The sequence below is a fragment of the Neomonachus schauinslandi genome, chromosome 1 (genome assembly GCF_002201575.2).
Source record: "Neomonachus schauinslandi chromosome 1, ASM220157v2, whole genome shotgun sequence".
Lineage (NCBI taxonomy): Eukaryota > Metazoa > Chordata > Mammalia > Carnivora > Phocidae > Neomonachus > Neomonachus schauinslandi.
The window spans coordinates 190022869-190043965 of NC_058403.1; the positions used below are offsets into that span (position 1 = coordinate 190022869).

The 21097-nt window shown below is 41.6% G+C and overlaps 1 protein-coding gene across 1 annotated transcript in view; it reads left to right on the forward strand.

Moving 5' to 3' along the window:
- The window catches only part of ARHGEF3 (Rho guanine nucleotide exchange factor 3), a 296174-nt gene that overhangs the window by 139666 nt on the left and 135411 nt on the right, over positions 1 to 21097 (forward strand). The window contains exon 4 of the mRNA XM_021695012.1: positions 13907 to 13969. Within this exon, the coding sequence (XP_021550687.1) occupies positions 13907 to 13969 (63 nt within the window). The remainder of the gene's footprint in view (positions 1 to 13906; positions 13970 to 21097) is intronic.

The following is a 21097-nucleotide window of genomic DNA, read 5'->3' on the forward strand; positions in this document are numbered from 1 at the left end:
ATAACTCTTCGTACTCTAGAACTAGCTTGTTTGTTTGCTTCCTGGCCTATTGTCTCTGTCCCCTACTCAACTCTCCGGCCCCAACGAGACCATATTGTTTTCGCAGGAACCTTTTTCTCTTTTGTTAAGCAATGTATCTAGCATGCATAGTGCCTACCACATAATATGTGCTCAATGAAGTATTTGTTGAATGAATAAACCCATACAGTGAAATTCTTTTATGTGAGTCTCTTGTCGTTCCTGAGTTTCTGTTGTCAGAATTGAATACTGTGGGCCTGAGAATCAAAAATGAAATTTTATGGAAGGACTTCTTGGTGTTTTAATTTTCCTGACAGGAGATTCTATGGCCTTATATTTGCCTTTTTGTGGGCAAGGGTATTCACTTGTTCACATATATCAGTCCACAAACATTTGTTGAGCCTTTTCTGTGTGCTGGGTTATGCCTTAGAAATGTCCAGGGAAGTTCTGGGCATGAAAGAATTCTATTCTTCGCAAAACACTGATTTTCTGGGAAATAGATTAAATACTGGATAAATATGCTTTGATTCTGCAAAATCCAGACCTTGGTTTCAGACTTCAGGATAAAAGTGATTGGGATGGGCTTTGAAGCAAAAAGTCAGGATTAGAAAATTTAGCACAGAGTACTTCCCCACTCCCTGCAGCTCATCTGTGGTTCACCACAACTTTCGCTTTTTACTCAAAACTTGACAGGACCTAACAGTGCCATAAAGGAGCGGTGCCCTGAATACCTGCATGTCCCTGGCATTTGGGGGCCCTTTGCCTCCCTCCTGTAATTTGGGGTTGTGGTGAGACCCTCCTCCACTTTCAAAGACAGCTGCAGAAGGAAAATGTCCCTCTAATCACAGTCGACATCTTTCCAGATAGCTCATCAGAAATGGTAACTGGCTTTCACATTCTTGTCCTGATGGCTTCTCTGCAGGCTTTTGCCAAGAGCATTATTCTCAAGTTAGTCAAGACTACTCTAAAAACTGGAGCCAATGAACTCTAGTTGGTCTGGATAAGAGGTCTTTGGCACATGGACAGTCTATGGCTTTTCCTGAGGCTCCAGGCGCCTCCTGAGGCAGCATTCAGAAGAGCTGGGTTAAGAGAGGTTGTTGGCATATCCAAGTACATTGTTTCGAGGGGAGGGATATCTATATACACCCATATACAGACATTCTATGTATAGTATACATTTATATGATACATAAATGTAAATTATTTTTCTGCCCCTATTTGAGATTGAGTTACAGACATTATGTCCCTTTAGCCCCAAATACTTCACTGTAAGAATAAGAGCATCCTCTCATACAGTATAATTATAAAAAGCAGAAAATTTAATGTTGACAGAATATATTAACTAATCCATTAATTTTTTAAATTTGCCAATGGTCACAGTATTTTACAGCTATTATTTTTCCTGGTCCAGAATCCAATTCAGGGTCATGCACTACATTTATTGTTGTGTATTCTTTAGCCTCCTTTAATCTGGAACAGTTCTCCAGGCTTTCTTGGTATTTCTTGATTTTGAGAGTTTTAAAGAGTAGAGGCCAGTTATGTTATATGGTGTCCCTCAGTGTGGGTTTATTAAATATTTCTTCATATGTTTAGATTGAGATTATGCATTTAAAAAATATCTAGAGTTATGGGAGGATATTTTTTGGGGGGGTGTGCATTTTTCACAGGAATATTTATAGGAGTGATATGGTGTCTTTCTTAGTGCATCACATCAAAGGATTTGTGATATCAATTTGTCCCAGTATTGGTGACATTAGCTTTGATTCAAAGTGGCATCTTGTAAGTTTCTCCATTGTGAAATTATGATTTTTCCCTTTTTAGGTAACAAGTAAATTGAAAGTATTGAAGAGTCCTATTTGTCATGAAATGTTAACCTACTAGTTTTAGCATCTATTGATGCTCCATTATCTCATCTCTGTTTATTAGTTAGTTATTTATGTCAGCATGGGCTCATGGACTCCTATTTTATTTGGTGGGTTATGGTACATTACTATCATCATTCATCTGATGCTGAGATTGTCTCAGACGTGGCTGGTGAGAGCCCTATAAGCTGGTGACTCTATCCATCCTTCTTAGAGCACTTTATTACTTCCTGATACAGAAAGATGTTCCAGGTTCATCTTGTATTTTCCCTGCCCTCACCCTGGAGTCAGCTTTTTCTCCAAGTTGCCCTGGGTCCTTTTAGTGGAGAATGGTATTTAGAAACCAAGATCTGGGTGCTGGGTGTGTTCAGAGCTGCTAGGGTATCAACACTTTTTCACCTCTCAGTTGATAGGGGTAGGGAAATGTGTGTGTGGGTGTATAACCATGAATTCATTCTGTTGCCTCCAATTTCAATCTACCTACATATATCTATTTAAAGAAAAAAAAAACAGTTTCAGCTGTGTCATCTTTCTTTAGTACAGAGATACGTAAAGAAGGAAACAACCATCACCAAAAGGGCAGTTGTCTCAGTACCCAGATAACCTATAATAGCATTAATAAAATGACATATACACATGCTTAGCTCTGTCCCCAGTTTCATGTGCTTCCTTACAGAAAAAAATTTAATACATATATCAGGATGTATGTATGTACATGAGAGTATGTATTTTTTCTCTTTTAATTTTAAGAATTTGACACAGCAGGAAAAATGCTATGCATACTATTTATTATTATTCTATTATTATTATTATTCGATTATTATCATTTTGGTAACTCAATACATCCTGGAGGTCCTTCCATATATTGTGTGGCTCTACACTATTCTATCTAATAACATTGTGTTTCTTATTATACAAATAGCCTAGTTTTATTTAACCAGTCTCTTTTGGTGGACATTGTGTTTCCAGTATCTTGCTGTTATAAACAATACTACAGTAAACATCCTTCTGCATGGATCTTGGTAAAAGTATATGGAAGCCCCCTGATAGAGTCTTACCAGGACTCCTGTCTGCTGGAGGAGAACTGTGGGTGGACCATGCAGCTAGGAGAAGGAGGAGCTGTGACTCTCTCTGGCTTCTGGACACTTCCTAACCTCTGATCAGAGGGGAAATGGACTCAGCCCTTTGTGTGTCTTGTATGAGGGAAGATCGATGTGAAGGTCACTTGATTTTAAATTTCTTCCCAGACTTATCTTTAAAATCTCATGTAAATTGACATTCTTTCCTTGTTGAAATATATAAATAATAGCTGGCATGGCTTCCTGAAAAGTGAAGTTGATGGACTGTGTTTACTCTGTGACTTCACCTGCCTCCTAGTACACTTCCAGTGTTAGAAGCACAGAGCTATATTCAGCTTACCTTCTGCTCAGTCCCACAGAAACATACCCGGATACAAGTGCAAGTAGTTTATTTGGGAAGTTGATTTCCAAAAGCACCGGTGAAGGAGCAGGCAAGAGACAGGGAAGGGAAGCAAGCTGAAACAGGTAGTAATCAGGAACAGGTTAGCTCTGGGGGCAGCTGGGGCTCAATCCTGCTGGGGGCTTTAGGGACACTACGTAGGACAGTGGTTCTCAAACTTTGCTGCACATTAGAATTACCTGGGGAGCTTTGGAAACTCCTGATGTTCAGAATCCCTGGATGGTGGGATCCAGGCACGAGAGCTTTTTAAACCCCTGGGTGGTTCCAGTATACATTCAAGACAGACCACACCTCAGAGTTGTCCCTGCAAACTTTAGGAAGCTGGGCTATTTGCGCATCAACTCCAGTACATCACAGGTTGGGGGCTGCTCTGGATGGCAATAAATCCCTGGCATTTCTGGCCTGTAGAAAGCCCAGTAATGCAGGGGAATAGTGACTTCCTGGGGGATGTGGGCCGGCCGAACTGGCTACACAGTTAGCCGGATCTGATACAAAAATCTCGGTTTTGTGCACTTACAGACAGCCTTAATGAGCCATTTAAACTCTTTAAGCCTCAACTTCCTCATGTGTAATCATTTCTTCATACTGCTGTAAAGATTGGATGTCACATATGGAAAGTACCCAGCATTCAGTGGATTCCTTTTTTAAAAATTTTATTTATTTATTTGCCAGAGAGAGCGAGCGAGCACGTGCGCACAAGCAGGGGAAGCAGCAGGCAGAGGGAGAAGAGGCTCCTGGCTGAGCAGGAAGCCCAACTCAGGACTCAATCCTAGGACCCTGGGATCATGACCTGAGCCAAAGGCAGATGCTTAACCGACTGAGCCACCCAGGCGTCCCCATTCAGTGGATTCTTAATAGACAGTTGTCATTATAAACCCAGCAAAGGGAAGGAGAGAGGGAGTTCTAATCTGATAGACAGTACCTCATGGTTCTGCCAGGGAAACTTTTCTTTATATAAAGGCTATCCTGATGAGTTCTCAGGATTTACAGAGCATCTTAGCAGGTGCAGCCATTTCTCCAAGTGTTCTTCATCTCTGTTTTGTGTGGCAAGGTGCTCCCAGGAGTAGATGGTCCAGAGACCAGTGGCTAAAGGGAAGCTTTGATCTCCCTATGGTGAGATGCTTGCCTGTTAGCAGTTGGGGACCTACTTGAGAATGCATGGGATGCATTCGGGGGTTTTCTAGATAGGGAAAGGCAGGAACACAAATGAGTAAAGAACGGAGAACTTTCCTTGTAAAATCAGGTTCCCAGTATTACCAAGGACCGTAAGCATATTTGACTCTGAATTGTACAGTCAGACTATCTGAATTGATTAGTTACATAGAGTAATTATCTAGAAATTAAGCAATTGTTTGGACATTCCCTGAACTATATAAATAATATTTTTGTTGATAAGGGCTTCAAACCATTCCATATGCAAAGAACTTTAATAAATGGGAGTTCATTATGCTGTTAAAAATAAATGAATAAACACATAAAAGCAGGCCGGGGAAGCACCAGTGATTGTAATGTGTTATGAACCAAGGACTTCAGTGATTAGTCCAATTCAGTACACCTGAGATCCAGTAGAAGAAAATATAAAATATAGTAATTATTAGAAGGTCAAAAAAAGTGCTCCAGGGGCACCTGGGTGGCTCAGTCGTTAAGCGTCTGCCTTCGGCTCAGGTCATGATCCCAGGGTCCTGGGATCGAGCCCCACATCGGGCTCCCTGCCTGGTGGGAAGCCTGCTTCTCCCTCTCCCACTCCCCCTGCTTGTGTTCCCTCTCTCGCTGTGTCTCTCTCTTCAAATAAATAAATAAAATCTTAAAAAAAAAAAAGTGCTCCAGTTCGTTCAATTTTGTGATTCTTGTCACATCCTATTGTTGAAAATCTGTGTGAGTGACAACCCCTTCTCCCACCCTAAATTGATGCCCATAATGAAGTTTTTCTAGGGTAATCTTTCTGGAAAATATACTCGCCAGCCCTCTGCCCTGGGTAGACAAGTTTTCTGTCTTCTTTCCTGCTCCTCTGGCCGGGAGGGTTTTGGAAGGAAAGGTGGTCTACGTTTGAGGAATGACGGTGAATCTGGCTGCCGGCTGCTTAGCAGCCCTGCTAAGTGGTGGTGGCACTGGCTCCCTGGCTGGCTCTCCCCTCCTCCCATTTGTCTGGTTGAACATGTTTTTCTTCCAATGGGAGAGAAGGACCTTTCCTTGGCCAAGACGACTTCATCTCTGCTTCCAAACAAGCTATGGGCCAGGTGTTCCATGGCCAAAATCAATAATTGGGGCTTCTCCTAGTTGGCTAGGAACTTGAGCTGTTCCTGCGGTGCCTGGGTGGCTCAGTTGGTTAAGCATCTGCCTTCGGCTCAGGTCATGATCCCAGGGTCCTGGGATTGAGTCCCGCATCGGGCTCCCTGCTCGGCGGGGAGCCTGCTTCTCCCTCTCCCTCTGTCTGCTCCTCCCCCTGCTTGTGCTCTTTCTCTGTCTCTCTGTCAAATAAATAAAGTCTTAAAAAAAAAATACTTGAGCAGTTCCTGTGTGCCAGGCACTGTGCTAAGCCCTTTACCCACATTGATCTAGTTAACTCTCACAGTAACTTTTGTATTCCCATTTTATAGATGAGGAAATTCAGGTGTGGAGAGGTGAAATTATGTGCTTAAGGTTCTACAACAAATAAAGGGCATAACTAGGGTGTGAAGCCACCACGTCTGACTTTAGGGCCCACTTAACATCTTCAAACTACAGTTAATGGCATCTAAATACAAAAATTACATTTCATGTGAGTAAAGATTTATTTACCTGTAGCTCAGAGAGCACCCTGATTTCCAGGTTTGCTACCCTGTGAGCACATTGAAGACTCTAGAAAAAAAAGGCTCAGGGTTTCTGGGTGCTGGAGAAGGATGTTTTAGAAATAAGGAGGAAAACCTGCCAACAGTGTATTAAAAATGGAGGAGGGGTCCCTGTGTCTTGCTCACCCCTGGAGCTTCAGACAGGGGAGAAACAGAATGTGGATCCATTCCCTGCTCAAACGTGAGTTTAGTGAGTCCAGCTCCAGCTAAGGGCAAGTACAAGAACACAAAATCCTTTTGCTAATCTCTCCCCCAAGAAGGCACAGATGAAAGGGAGGCATTAAAGCCTCTGAAACCACCAAAGCTGTTTGCCAGCAAAGAGATAAATCAAAAAGGTTTGAGATCTGGTTTGAATTTAATAATTACAAACGACTAATCAGGGGCCATTTGCTGTCAGGTCGGGAGCTGCACTCCCTCCATCAGTGCGTTTTTGCTGCTCTGGTCACTTGGTTATTAAATAGAAAAACCCTGTGATTAAATCACTGGGCTGTTCCAACACTAATCAATTCAATCTCAGCCATTTAAAATGAAGTCAGGCCTTGCATTTGCCCTGTCTTCTGTGAGAGGAGTGGGAACTCAGCAGACGTGACTGGAGGTATCCACAGAGCGTCCACGTAGACCCCCGTGTGCCGTGGGCAGCCCGAGGAGGGTCAGGCCGTGTCCCAGCTCGGTCACCCACCATCCTGCAGGATCCCCATCTCTGGTGCCCACCCTGCCCACCTCGCAATGTCAAATAACAAACAAAACAGCAGTGACAGCAGTTGTAATAGTAATAATAATGTAATAGTAATAGTAGCAATAATTACGACCATGTTTTAATCTTTTGCCATTTGCCTGGCCCTGTTCAAAGTATTTTATCTCCTATAATCCTTGGAATAACCCTGTGATGGAGAAATCAAAGCTTATAGAAGTGTTTTATAGACATTTATAGATCCCCACATTTGGAAACTGCCTGCCCATAGTAGGTCCTCAGTAAATAACTGTTGGATGAATGGATAAAGAAGTAACTTTATCACACCAAATAGCAAATGATGCAGCTGGATTTCAAATTCAGGTCTGTCTCATTTATGCTCCTAATCTCCATCAGGTATGTAGGTAAATGCCTTGTGAGCCTTTCTATATTGTTTTTTTTAATTTTATTTCATTATGTTAATCACCATACATTACATCATTAGTTTTTGATGTAGTGTTCCAGGATTCATTGTTTGCGTATAACACCCAGTGCTCCATTCAGTACGTGCCCTCTTTAATACCCATCACCAGGCTAACCCATCCCCCTACCCCCCTCCCCTCTAAAACCCTCAGTTTGTTTCTCAGAGTCCATAGTCTCTGGTGGTTCATCTCTCCCTCCGATTTCACCCCCTTCATTTTTCCCTTCCTACTATCTTCTTTTTTTTTTAACATATAATGTATTATTTGTTTCAGAGGTACAGGTCTGTGATTCAACAGTCTTACACAATTCACAGTGCTCACCATAGCACATACCCTCTCCAATGTCCATCACCCAGCCACCCCATCCCTCCCACCCCCACCACTCTAGCAACCCTCAGTTTGTTTCCTGAGATTAAGAATTCCTCTGTATTGTTTTAAAACATGTATTGTTTTAAATAGATGTTTACATTTATGATATATTTTAAATATATTAATTTAAATAGAGCACATATTGTTTTTAAACGATATAAAAAGAGAAATAGCATTGTGTGGCAGAAATTCTGGTCAGTGGTTTGGGAATGAGGCTGGCCCAGAAAGAAATCCCTGTCTTAGTATTTACTAATTTTGTGACCTTGAGTGAGCTCAAGTGTCCCTCACTGTAAAATGAACACAGCAATACTTATTTAAACTGGGTTAAAGAGAAGCTTAACTGGAACAGTCCTTTAAGCACAGTGCTTAGCTCATAGCAGGTGCCCAGTTCCAGCATCCACTTCCCTTCCCTTATGTATTAGAGAGCACCCAGTGATTCTCCTTGAATTCTAAGGCTTAACACCTCAAAGGATCCCAAGATTTGAGCCCAGAGAGAATGGAAGCTGAGCCCTGTAGGATAAGATATTCAGGCTTGGACCAACTCTTCTTCCTCCTCCTCCTCTTCTTCCTCCTCCTCTTCTTCCTCTTCCTCTTCCTCTTCTTCTTCTTCCTCTTCTTCTCCTTCTTCTCCTTCCTCTCCTCTCTCTCCTTCTTCTTCTTCCTCCTCTTCTTCGTCTTCTTCAAGATTGATTGATTGACTGATTGATTTTTAGAAAGAGAGAAGAAAGAGCATGCACACTGGGAGGGGCAGAGGGAGAGAGAGAGAAACAGACTCCCTGCTGAGCACAGAGCCCCATGCAGGGTTCAGTCCCACAACCCTGAGATCATGACCTGAGCCGAAATCAAGAGTTGGGCGCTTAACTGACTGAGCCATCCAGGCGTCCCTTGGACCAGCTCTTCTGAACATTGATCAACTAAGGATAGGGTCAGTGCTCCCCATGGAGAGCTTACCCAGAACACTAGAAAAAATAGTTGTTTCCGGACCATTTACCAATGAGATTTAGTGGTCTGCCTTATGCTATTAGAAGGTAGCCAAACCTAAAGGAGATGGCCATTGAGTGTCCTGAAGAACAGTGATGCTTCATGAAAGTGGGTTGAAAGGAGCACAGGTGAAGATCTAAGGTCAACATAGCAGGATGGTGTTACCAGTAGTGAGTCTCAGAGTCCACTTGATCCATCCAGACATACTCCTATTTCCATCAGACCTCATATCCAAATATACAAACGGCTTTGCTCTTTTACAAATTAACAGTGGGGACTCCTGCTTGTTTTTTGATTTGAGAAGCATGAGAGAGTTTTTCCAGCACCCAAGCACCTCTAGAAAGTGCCTTATCAAATATGTAACCTGCAGGGCTAAGGAACCAAATAGTACATTCAGACCCTCTGTTCCCATAAATTCCCTTCTGTAACTGCCTTTCCTGCCTGCCCCACATAGGCACCCAGGTGTTCAGACAAAGGGTTCAGGTGTCCATTAAGTTCACTTATAATTTGGTTCAGTTGACTGTTCCCTTTCAGCTGAGGTATGTTACATACTTGGACTCCTTGCTCCTAAAGCACAGAGACTAAGTCCGCATGCCATTGCTGAGGGCAGTGCCTGGATATAGATGCCCTGGTCATGGGTGTGCCTCACCCTTGAAGAGATCTGACATTCCTTCTCATAGGAGGAGTGGAAGTCACCAGTGTCCCACTGGGACCCATGTTTGAACAGCCATGATTTCTTTTAACATGTCTACATATTTTAAGGAAAATAAATGCCCTCACTGGTAAGGGAAAAAAAAAAACTTTCCTATTTGAAAAGCGAGAGTTGTAGCTTAAATGTGCAGGTTTTGAGTCCCCCAAGGAAATCTGAGGTTGAAGCATGTCAGCTTTCAGTGATCTTTACTTTTGAGGTTTTGATTTAATTTTGGTAACCAGGTGGTTAGCGGAAGGGAAGGGTGTCACCTCAAAAACACTGGTCTCCTTTATTCATTCTTTCCTTTAGTCACTCATTCAGAAATTATTCATTGACCCACTGCACAGGGCACTGGGGTTTAAAGTCATGTGCTCAAATCAGTGTAGACTGCAGCACCCAAGGTGCTTTGTTTTCATGGTTGAAAGGGAAGTGGACTGTGCACTCGCTTCAGTAAATTTAACAAGAATAACAGGGTGGTTCCATGGCTCCTCCAATTGGCTGATGAGAACATGTGAGGCCAAGTGTGTAAATGCAGACAGTTCACACAGTGTCCTTCCTGCCTAGGAACCTCCCCTCCCCCCATAACCTGACCATGGTTTCCGATGCACAGGGGAAGTAAAATGGTGACTTGGCTCATCCATAGCCTACCTGATAGCAGGCAGTGATAGTTTTAAAACTAGAAAGGACCTCAAAATGTTACCTAGGTGTACTATCTTCAAGGCCAATTCTTGTTTTGTTTTTGTTTTTTTCTTTTTTAGAGAGGGAGTGGGGAGGGGCAGAGGGAGAAAGAGAGAGAATCTTAAGCAGGCTCCACACCCAGCACGGAGCCAGATGTGGGGCTCTGTCTCACAATCCTGAGATCGTGACCTGAGCCGAAATCAAGAGTTGGACACCTAAGCGACTGAGTCACCCAGTGCCCCAAGGCCAATTCTTTAGTAGAATAGGTTATAAAGGTGTTTCCTCCCAAACTCCTTGTGCTCAACACTTTCTTAGACCATCTCTGTATGATGTGCCCTTCCAGAGTCTGGGACAGAACAGTGCAGTGGGGAAACACATAGCTTGGAGCCCAATGAATCTAGGCTCTGCCCCTTGCTAATTATAGAACTTTGGGCAAATCCTTGCCCTTCTCTGAGCCTCCATCTCCTCCTCTGCAAAATGGAGATAATATTTATTCCTGCCCACCTCCTGAGGTGGTAGTGAGGATCAAATCAGATCACGCATATGAAGATTTAGTTCTGTGATCGGCATGTAGTGAGTGTTTAATAGGCTAAAGCTGATTATTGTCAATATCAATCATTTTGGTGAAGTTCAAAATGAGTGCAGTGTCCTGCCACGCCCTCTACTTTCTGAGATGCTCATTAGTCTGTGTCTCCAGAATTTAAATTTCCCACTGGTGATTTCTTCCATGGACTGTTCTTTAGATCATTGTTATGAGCTCAGCTCTCCAATAATTTAGAAATTCCTAGGTGGAATTTAGAAGCTCCCACATGGGATATGCAGCACATGCATGGGACCTGCATACCCTTCATCACCTGAGTTGACTGGGCTGGCCAGTCTGATTGAAGGGGTGCCCATTTGGTCCCCTCCACTCCCTCTACCTGTGCCCCTCTTGGAATTGGGTAATTGGTGAAGACAAACTTCTCAGAGGGAGCAAGACCAAGGGCATCAACAAAACAATCAAATACTGTTGTAAGGGGTGTCAGCCATACACCAGATACGGTACCAGCTTCTGAAATGTGACCTGGACCGACAAGTCCTGCCTTCATGGGCTTATGTCTGATGAGAAGGTCAACCAAAAACCAGAAAACAAAATATTAAATTAAATTATCATTCTAAACTAGGTCTCCTTTGCTAGTCTCCGTCTCAGCATCTGACTCATTCACAGCAGAGATCATAATCAGTAATTATTTTATTTTCTTGTTACTCCCAATTAGTGGGCAAGGAGCACAACTGGCTCATTCACCGCTGTCTCTCCAGACCCACAGCAGGGCTTTGCACATCAAAAGTGCTCAGTGGCCATAAAGCAAGTGAACAAATGACCAAGCGATACTTTGTGAAATTTTTGCTTCAGGCTCAGAATTTAAATATCAGGCTCCTTCTCCATTGCTGCAGTGGTCCTTGACCAACCCCTGTAACAGAAATTGAAAAAAAAATCCACGTTGATAATCCATTCAGCTTTCATTTTGTAAAATGTGTGGGTTTCTTAAGGAGATCATTCTATCCCAGATTAACTGGCCATGGCGTAATTAAAAAGGCAGCTAGAGGACATTTGTCTTCTGGATTTGACACTTGAGGCATGTGGAAGTGTCTGGGGCCAGGAGGGCTCTGGAGACTAGGTGCTGGGTAATGTGTTGAGTTGGTCTGGAGAGGGCTGCATGCCTATGGGGAAAAAAACTCTTATTATCCCCTCTCCTTCCCCAGGGTGGGCTTCTTGGGGTAACAGGTTACCATTAATGTGTAGCCTTGACAAAATTGCAGAGCTGTAGGAATGGAATTGTAGCACCCCAAAGTTCTCTAATCGGACAATACCGGGTAGCAGCATATATCTGTGTGGCTTACAGTTTGGGTAACACATGACAGGAACTGCCATTTATTGTGCACCTACTGTATATCAGGCCTCGTTCCAGCTGCCATATTCATATTATCTATGATCCTCATGACAGCCTGACCCTGTAGACATTATTTCCACATTAGAGATAACATCCCAGAGCCTCAGCCCCTCATGGCAGTTCCCAAGATCCCAGGTATAACACTAGCCTCTCAAGGCAAGAGTGGCCAGACTCAGGAAGGGCAGGGGCTGTCCTGGGCAGCAGCTCTTCCCCTCTCGTACACCCCACACATGTTACTGACTGATTGAAGCATTCTCCCATTTGCTGTGCTATGTAGTCCTTCACATTGCAGCCTTCCCAGCAGATACTACCAGACATTCCGGAGAGCAAATGAGTTGTAACCTGTTTGCCAAGTATGCTTTACGTGATGTGTGTGAAGGGTTCTGCCCCAGGAATTAGAATCCTGGATTCTATAGCCATGTAACTTTGAACAAATTGTTTATCTCCCAGGTGCACCTGTGGGGTTCTAAAGATCTAGGTAGCTGGCTCTGAAGCAAGAGGCCCTAGTCCCCTCCCAATATGTTTGGCAAACTTATTTACCTCCTGGCCTCTTCAAATGTCTCCTCTGAGAATACCTCCCCAACCCCTGCTGAAGCCAAACTGATTACTCCTCCCTGTGCTTCCAGAGCTTCAGACCCATGTTTTGAGCACCCATTGTGTACCAGGTGCTCTGCTGAGTTCTAAAATGCATCACCTTATTTTTTTCCTCTCCCTTTGAGAATAGAAGCTAATGTCATCACCCCCACCTTAAGAATTGAGAAGGGGTAACTGAGAAAAGTGATGTGACTTTCTTAGGATGTTTGGATTTTACTGCATTATAGTTCATTCCTTTAGAGTCAGTCCCTCTTCAAGAATGTGAGTTCTTTAACTATGGGTGCTGCTGGTCTTTGCAGTCCCAGGAGCAAATGAAGGTCCAGGCTCGTGGTAGATGCTCAACAAATCTTCCTTGAACTGAAGCAAAATAATAGAACAATTATAGTGAGATAGACAAGGATGGCTCTGGTCACTTTCCACTGTCTGTCTGTCTCTCCTGCTCAGAATATGATAGAGGAGGAAGAGGTGAGCTTCTTTAGGGATTGAAGACTCCAGATGTCTCTGGACTCCATGGGAACTGCATGCCAGTGATTCTGGTCCTTTAGTAGGTTTCTGCCAAGTAGGATCAGGAGACTTAGCAAGTCACAAATTAGGGACTCAAGCAATACTTCCCTGGTTGGTTGAGCTGGGATATAGAAGAGAGGAGAATGTATCTCTGATGAGCTTTTTTATGGTTTGTAGATGGAGTTTCTTTTCTTTTTATAAGGAAGAAAATATATTTTCCACATCTAACCTGGCAGACTTCCTTGGTCATAAGGTCATTTCAAATTCAATTTTCTTCCGTTCAAGTAATGATTTTTCTTGGTGTTTATGGCTATATAATAGGAAGGTTGGAGATGATGTCTAAGGTTTGTTCCAGCTTTCTGGTTCTGTGATTATATTAGGACCCTAGATGAGGTTTAGGACAAATTGAAATTACCCAAGTACAAAGAGCTCTAAAAATGAAAGATCTTTAAGTGAATTTGATTTTCTTTCCAGGCTAGTTTCTTCTCCCAAGTTAGAATCTGAACTTTGTATCTAAATTTCTGAGCCTGGATATATAGAGATATTTAGGAAAAAAGGAAATACAAAAAGAAACAAATTGTAGCAGCAGGAATAAGAACAATACCTTACCAATTACCTTAGAGTTTATAAAGCTTCCTGTGATTTCTTAGGCTTTCTTAGAATTGTTCATTTACATAGGTTGGTTAAAGTTTTGGGGAAACATGATAGAAGTGACAAGGATTACATGTGCCGTTCAATTGATTCCTTTTTTTTTCCCTTTCCTTAATCAAAGCCATAATCCCTGTCTACACTGAACTTTGTTTATCATTTGTTTTGCAGCGAAAACGCAAGCAGAGCACCCAAGATGAGGATGCTGTTAGCCTTTGTAGTCTCGACATAAGTGTAAGTACAGTGCTTCCTATTGTCTCTCCCATGAGAGCACCTCTAATCTCTAAATCTATTTGTTAACATGCCATGTGCTTTAAGGGGGCTTCCAGCTCCTGACAATGGAAGTTGTGACTTGGGGAGAACTCTTTTAAACATTTCATTTGACTGGAGAAAGCTGAGTGGCCAACTTACGCTTCTAAGCCAAGTTGTTTATTGCTCATGTTTTTTTCTCTCATAAAATGAATTATGAAATCAGTGCATCTGAGTAGAATCTAGATGAATGCCACGGTGCCGTTTTAGAGGCTGGTTCCAGAACATGGTCAGATGTTTGTCCCCCTTTCATGGAAGTTAATAAGTTGGCCCAACTCAGGCAGCCAGTGCTGGGAGAAGTCTCCAGCTGCATGACAGAGTGAGTGACTTGGGGTTTAACAGATCTTCATTTGAATCAAGATTCTACATTTACCATTAATGTGACACCTTTCCTTATATCTGTTTTCTCATCTGGAAAATAGAGATGAAAAGACTTCACCTAACAAGATTGTTGTGAGGATCAAATAAAACAATAAAAGTGAGATACCAAGCACAATTGCCTGGTACATACTAGACACCCACCAAATGTGAGCCTTGCTGTATTTTTCTTGAAAAGCAGAAGTTTACAAAAGATGTTTAATGACATGGTAGTCGAGTGCTGGTGCTGATAGAGGTAAAGAGCTTACTTGAATTTGGGGGGCTATGTCCTGGGTGCTTAATTTCAGCAGCTTTCTTTGTATGGCCTCTTTGTTTCCCCAGCAACACGACTGGGAAGCCAACCTGGGCCTCTGATGCACTCATTACTCAAGGGCTGGGGGATGGATATTCAGGTCCTCTTGGGCTCCCCACGTCCATTCATCTTGTGCACTTCCTTGGAGTGCGCTCATTGTGTGTGGTGGATCCATCCAACTTTAGGCTCTGGTCTTTCTCCACAGAAACCACTGATGCCATTGTTGTGAGATGAGAAAGCTTTTATGCTAAGAGTGAAGAGCTGAGTCATGGTCCTGGCTCTGCTTGTAACTAACAGTGCAACCTTGGCAAGTTGCTTCTCCTCTCTGAGCCTCAGTTTCCTCATTTGTTAAAAAAAGAGGTTTGAGATCAAGTCCTCTAAAGCCATTGTGAAAATTTGAAACTTTGTTGAACATGGATCATGGGGTTCTCATCTGACAACATTTATTTATCAGTCTAAACAATGCTTTTAGTTATTTTTAATTATTGCAGAATTTTGTGTGATGCAAATTGCCATGATGGAGTGATCCTGAGCTGGCATCTAATTAATGTACTTGGGCATCTTTTTCTCACCATATGGTATTTGTTCCAGTCTTTAGACCATCAGATTGATGGCGTTGGACCAGTTTACTTGGATACCATGGTAACAGGACAAAAAATGATGTTCTTCTGGGTTTTACTTTACTCACTGAATGTTTTATTATTGACAGGTGAAGTCTATGAAACTTCCCTTAGCAGCAACAAGTTTTTTTGTGCGTTTCAATGTTTTTAATTCTGTGGTAATTATTAGGATCATTGACTTTCCAAAATGAAAGAGCTCTTATCCAACATATAGTTGCCCTCACACTTTGAAAATGAAGAGTAGAAGCCCAGGGAGATGTAGTGATTTAGGCAAGACTTTAATCTAAGATCACATCTCATCAAACATATTTCTTCAACTACATTTTATTATATTTATTTTTCAGGAAAACATGTCTCTAGACTTTTTTTTAATAAAAAACCACGAACCTCTCTTATATGTAAGGATTATTTGCAATTATGAATTGTGATTGGTTTTTATGCTGATTGACATCAATAACCTTGCCTTCTCTTAAGATCACTTAAGTCTCATATAATCAACAATCTGACTTCTTTTCTCTTGGTGCAGCTGCAAAGGATATTTCTCTCTCTTTTTTAACCCTCTCATATCATGTTTTGTCATAATAAAGAGACTTGTATAGAAAAGAAATCTACCTTTATGTTTAGGGATTCAGCTATGGCCAGACTCCTCTCTAATTTGCCTGGCATTTTTCCTGAATCTTGGTAGACAGATTCTAGAACCTCAGCAGAGTTTCCTCCAAATATTGTCACATGGTATTATAATAATTGTAAAAGTTAGAAAGATCCTAGACTCCTAGAAGCTGTTGGAAGACATGAAAACTGGTGTGTTCCAGGTTCACTCACAATCCCAGTCATCTGGAAATGACAGGATGTGTGACAGATCCAGCCAGGGCCTCAGAAGAAGTGTAAATGATTTTTAGTCCCTCACACCTAACCAGCACTCAGTGGAGGTACATTGAATTGAATGAAGTGGTGGGTGAAGCCACTCATGAGAGATGTTTTACCATGAAGGCAACAGTGTCTAAATAAGTAGTTGAGTCCAATAAATGAATTGTTCTAATAAATAAATGGCCTTTGTAGGCTACTTGAAGATGCTTTAAAATGGTTGATATCCAGTAGTCACAGTCCCTTAACTAACCAGCAGCATTACTGAAGAGTTGCTTGAGCCTGTTTCTATGTGTCGTGGAAAGTATCTGAAAAGAAGGTGGGTTCTGACTGATGACTCATATGGGAGGATGTGAGGGCTTGGGAAAGTAATATTAGTAACTCTCAATTTTGATTCCATTTAATAAGTGGAAAGATATTCATCAGATGTGTGCTTTCAACAAGAAGTTACTAGATGAAGGGAAGGGGTCCCTAGGGGATCATGGTCAAGTTTCCATTGTGGTCCAGCCCATTGCTGCATGCACAATGAGCTCTTAGTATGTACTTATTGCTTGATTAGTTTTTAAAAACAAAAAAAACAGTGAACCCTCCTAATGGGTAGTAGAATTTAACACATACAGCCCTATTAAAGAAATATATCTGTCACATAGAGTTGGGAGATGTTAACACAGATGAAGTCTTCCCCCTTTGATTAAAAAGTATGTATAGAGCCCCTCAGGGTGTGTGAGTGATAACACCAAACATTCCTACTGACATCTTGCTTTACTTTAAAGCCTCAAATGACGATTCTGATAGGTGCCTGGAAGGGAGTTTTCCTTCTAACCTCCTACTGAACTTGGGCTTAGAGACCAAATAGAAGTGCGTAAGCTAAGAAAAGAGCTTATTCTTACAGACAGGGATCTTACATTGTTTAGGGGGTCATGGACTCTTTTGGGAATCTGGGCTCCAGAAAATTTTACAAGATTGATGTGTGATTTCATGGGCCCCATGAGCTCAGCCAAGACCCATGTTAAGAGTTCCTTCTTAAAAAGGGAATTGGAAGGGTCTTAAGGCATGGTGATGTACCTCCAAAGAATTATTCTCCCACCCTCCACCCCCAGCACTTGGTGAAAATAAGTGGTGATGGAATGTCCATGCTAGTTGATGCTATAATTGTTCTCTGATTTTTCCCACCACTTTACCCAAGCCACTGGCTGAGCCCCCAGCTTCCTGGCAGGATAGAACACAAAATATTCCAGAAAAAAAAAAAAAAGGCCACCTGTACTTTTGAGAACAAATTGCAGAGTGGAGAATGCTCCTAGCAGCCGCCTACAAATCTCTTCTCACGTCAGAGGATGTGAGTGGGATGGTTTCAGGGACATTGCTTCCACCACTGCACTTTTCTGGTTTAACTTCTAACGGGGGAGAGATGCCTGAGTGAAGAGCCAGGGTTCATGGTGTCCCAGGAAACAGGGTGGTGGAAAAGTCAGGTTTGCTCCTGATAGAGGGCACTGCTTAGCACCAAGGATCCTCTCTTAAAAAACAAATGAGTTCTGGGGTGGGCATAAAAATAGTTTCCAATGATAACAACAGTGTAAAAGATGAAAAGGAATACATGTTCTTTGTAGAAAATTTGGACACTGTGAATAAGAGAGGTCATTAATAATCCCACCTCAAAACAGCAGCTACATTTTGATGTATTACCTTCTTGGCATTATATACACACTTGAAAATTTCTCATCATGAATATTGCAGACATACAAAATGCACTGAGGATAATATAAAATGTAGCTACCAATGCAACTGAGGAAATGTGCTCTTAACAGCAAAGCAGAACCCCTTGCTCTGCTGAGTTTAATGTTTATTGTTGCCTTGCCTGTCTATAAACTTGCTACACACATGTATCCCTAAGTAGCATGTATACTTAAGTTTATTTTTTAATAAACAATTTTTTAAAAATTGTGATCATAACACATACTAATTAATCCTGAATTTTTTACTTACTACATTGAGATCATGTCACCACATCCTAAAATATTCTTTAAGAACGTTATTTTTAATAACCATACAGTACTTTGTCACATGATGCACCAATTTTTTTTTAACTAATCTGTCATTGGATATTTAGATAAATTATAACTTTTCACTATTATAAATAATAGTGGCAGGCATTTAAGAATATCTGTGTAATCTTATATCAGGAGGATAAAATGGATAAAATATGAAATTCCTGGTTGAAAGGGTACAAATACTTTTAAACCCATGAACAAGTCTGTACCCCTTCTGGAAGTGAGATGTGGAAATTCAGTTCAGAGCAGGTGAGTCTTGTTCAGAAACTCAGAGTAGAGATTTTTCTCAGGTTGCTCTGGCCCATTTCTCTTTCAACTGTATTGCTGGTCCCTTGCTAAGTACATGACTTTGTATGGGGTATTTGCTTATACTGCCTCTTTGGGAAGAGCCCTCCTGTAACCCCTGGCGGGGTCCAGGCCCCTCTTGTGACTGGTAGAGATGGGGCTGAACCATGACTGGGGTGGGATAAGATCCACTTAATCCACACAACTGCCTGTCACCCCAGGTGTTAGCATACCCTTTTGAAGATGAAGAAACTGAGCCTCAGACAGATAAGCAATTTGCTCAAAGTCCCAGCTTATTGTAGGTTCAAGCCCAAGATGGTTGGATTCCACAGCCTCCCCACACTGCCTCCAGGCCGGGAAGAAGATGAAAACATTTAGCTTGGTAGCTTCTGGTAGAAGATGACGTATAGGACATTCGTCTCTTCTTATTGGCAAAGCACCTTTGAGGTTTATGACATTTTTGTTGCCTGTGCTTTCTGATGATTTACCCTGTTCCATGGATGCTCAAAGCACAAGAATGGATATAGAAAGGGGACAGAGCTTTCTTGTCTCGATTAACCTAAATGACGTCTCATTGCTAGGACATGTTAAGGCAGACATGGAATAGCAGTAGGGATTATTTTATCTCTGCTCAGCAGAGTCCAGATAATTAAAAAAGATACCATTGCTGCGGTTTGCTTTCTCTTGGTCTGTTCTGGAACTTGCTAACTGGGAAAGAGAGATTAGCCTTGCCCTGGCCAGCATGGGGCCTTGATGAATTACCTGGGAGAGTTTCATAAGGCTCTTATCGCCGAGGAGACCAGGCCTGCACTGAGATTGGGTCTTCATGAATGTATGCTTATATTTAACCTGTTGGCATGTGTGTTCTATTTTGGATTTATGATCTGCTGTCGCTGGCTGTGAAATTGCTTGGGCTTAGTGTAGTGGAGACCCTATGTTGTGTGCAAGGTTTTACTACCATCTCTAATGGCAAATGTGCTCGTTGTTGACACTAGACACATTCGGTCTAGCCTTTGGCCTAATTGATTATTACGTGGTGGGTTGTGATAATCACTGTGATCTTTGATCTACCTCTTGAAATGTACAGTGACAATGAAATTCTAAGGAGCTTCAGGACACACTCTCAGAAGGTAATTGATGTAACAAAGTGTCAATCATCATTTACTACTCCCTTCAAAGTGACATTGATGGGACCCATGTTAAATGAGACTTCTCATGCTCTGAGAACACCTGTTTGTTTGAATTTGTCATGAGAATCACACTATGGGAGCTTAGAGACTGAACACTGCTCTGTACCTCGGTTTCCTCACCTGTAAACTGAAATCGAAACAGTGCCCCACCTTAGGGTTGTGAGGCTTAAAATGAGTTAGTTCATGTAAAACACTTAGGACCTGGCCCACAGTAAGTATGAAAATACTAGCTGTCATTCTGTTGATTTCATAATACAAAATTGCCTTTGTGGTTAAATTTAAGGATATTTATTGTTGGCACAAGCAATCCGTAAATAGAACTGATAGCGAATTTTTTTTTAAAAAAGATATATGCAAGGAGTCTTATTACAGCATTTTTAAATAATAGCCAAAGGCTGGAAACAGCAAAAATATCCAAATTCTATAATGTAAAACACAATGACAGAGCACATAAAATATAAATTATGTTCCTAAATGTTTTTATATATTTGTCCACGTGAAGGAATAAGCAAATGGAAGAGCATGCACTGCATTGTGGACAGTGGCTTTTTGGAGGATGGAATTATGAGACGGGGAGCTTCAGTTCCTGGGTTCTTGACCTTTGGCACCTTGGGAAACCTATGAATTCCCCTGCCCTCTAGAAGGCCATCTCTATGTGCCTAAAATTAAATACATAAGATGACAACAAAACCCAGTTATATTGAAATGCAGCTATCAAAATCTTTAAATTACACATTTGTGGTAAGAGTTACACATGTGCTTCTTAATTAATGCTTTAAGTAACAAGATCTGGCAATAAGTCCAATAACTAATACACCTTCTACTAGATGATATTTTGAAATATCTGCACCAGCCACTCTGTGGTTTGAAAATATATTGATTTCTATGGTGACAAAGTCACAGGTCTGCTAATGCTTCTGTGATCTGTCGCCTTCATTTACACTGGAAGAAAATGCTAGATTTCAGCTGTTAATGAAACTAAAGATGTATTTTTTTTCCATCCAAGTGCACAGATGCCCTGAATTTTGTCCATGCACTTCTTGGGGGGCTGAGAATTCTAAATTAGGAATTCTTGGTTACGACACTCGATCTGCTTTGATAGGTCTTTTGCATTGTATTACTTTTGTAATTCAAATGACTGAAGTAAAAACTGCAACAAATACAATTGATTTTGGCCTGTTGGTGTGTGAGGTTGTAAGTGTTTTAAAGGAGAGAATGTAAAATGTTGTATAGAAGTAAGGGGCTGGAATAATGATGATAATGTTTTTAGGAAAACCTTGCAATAACCATTAAATCAATTCTCAACACTTGGATATAGGTTTTTCTTTGATATCACCTTAGCTTTTTGAAATAGATTAATTGAGGGGTGCCTGGGT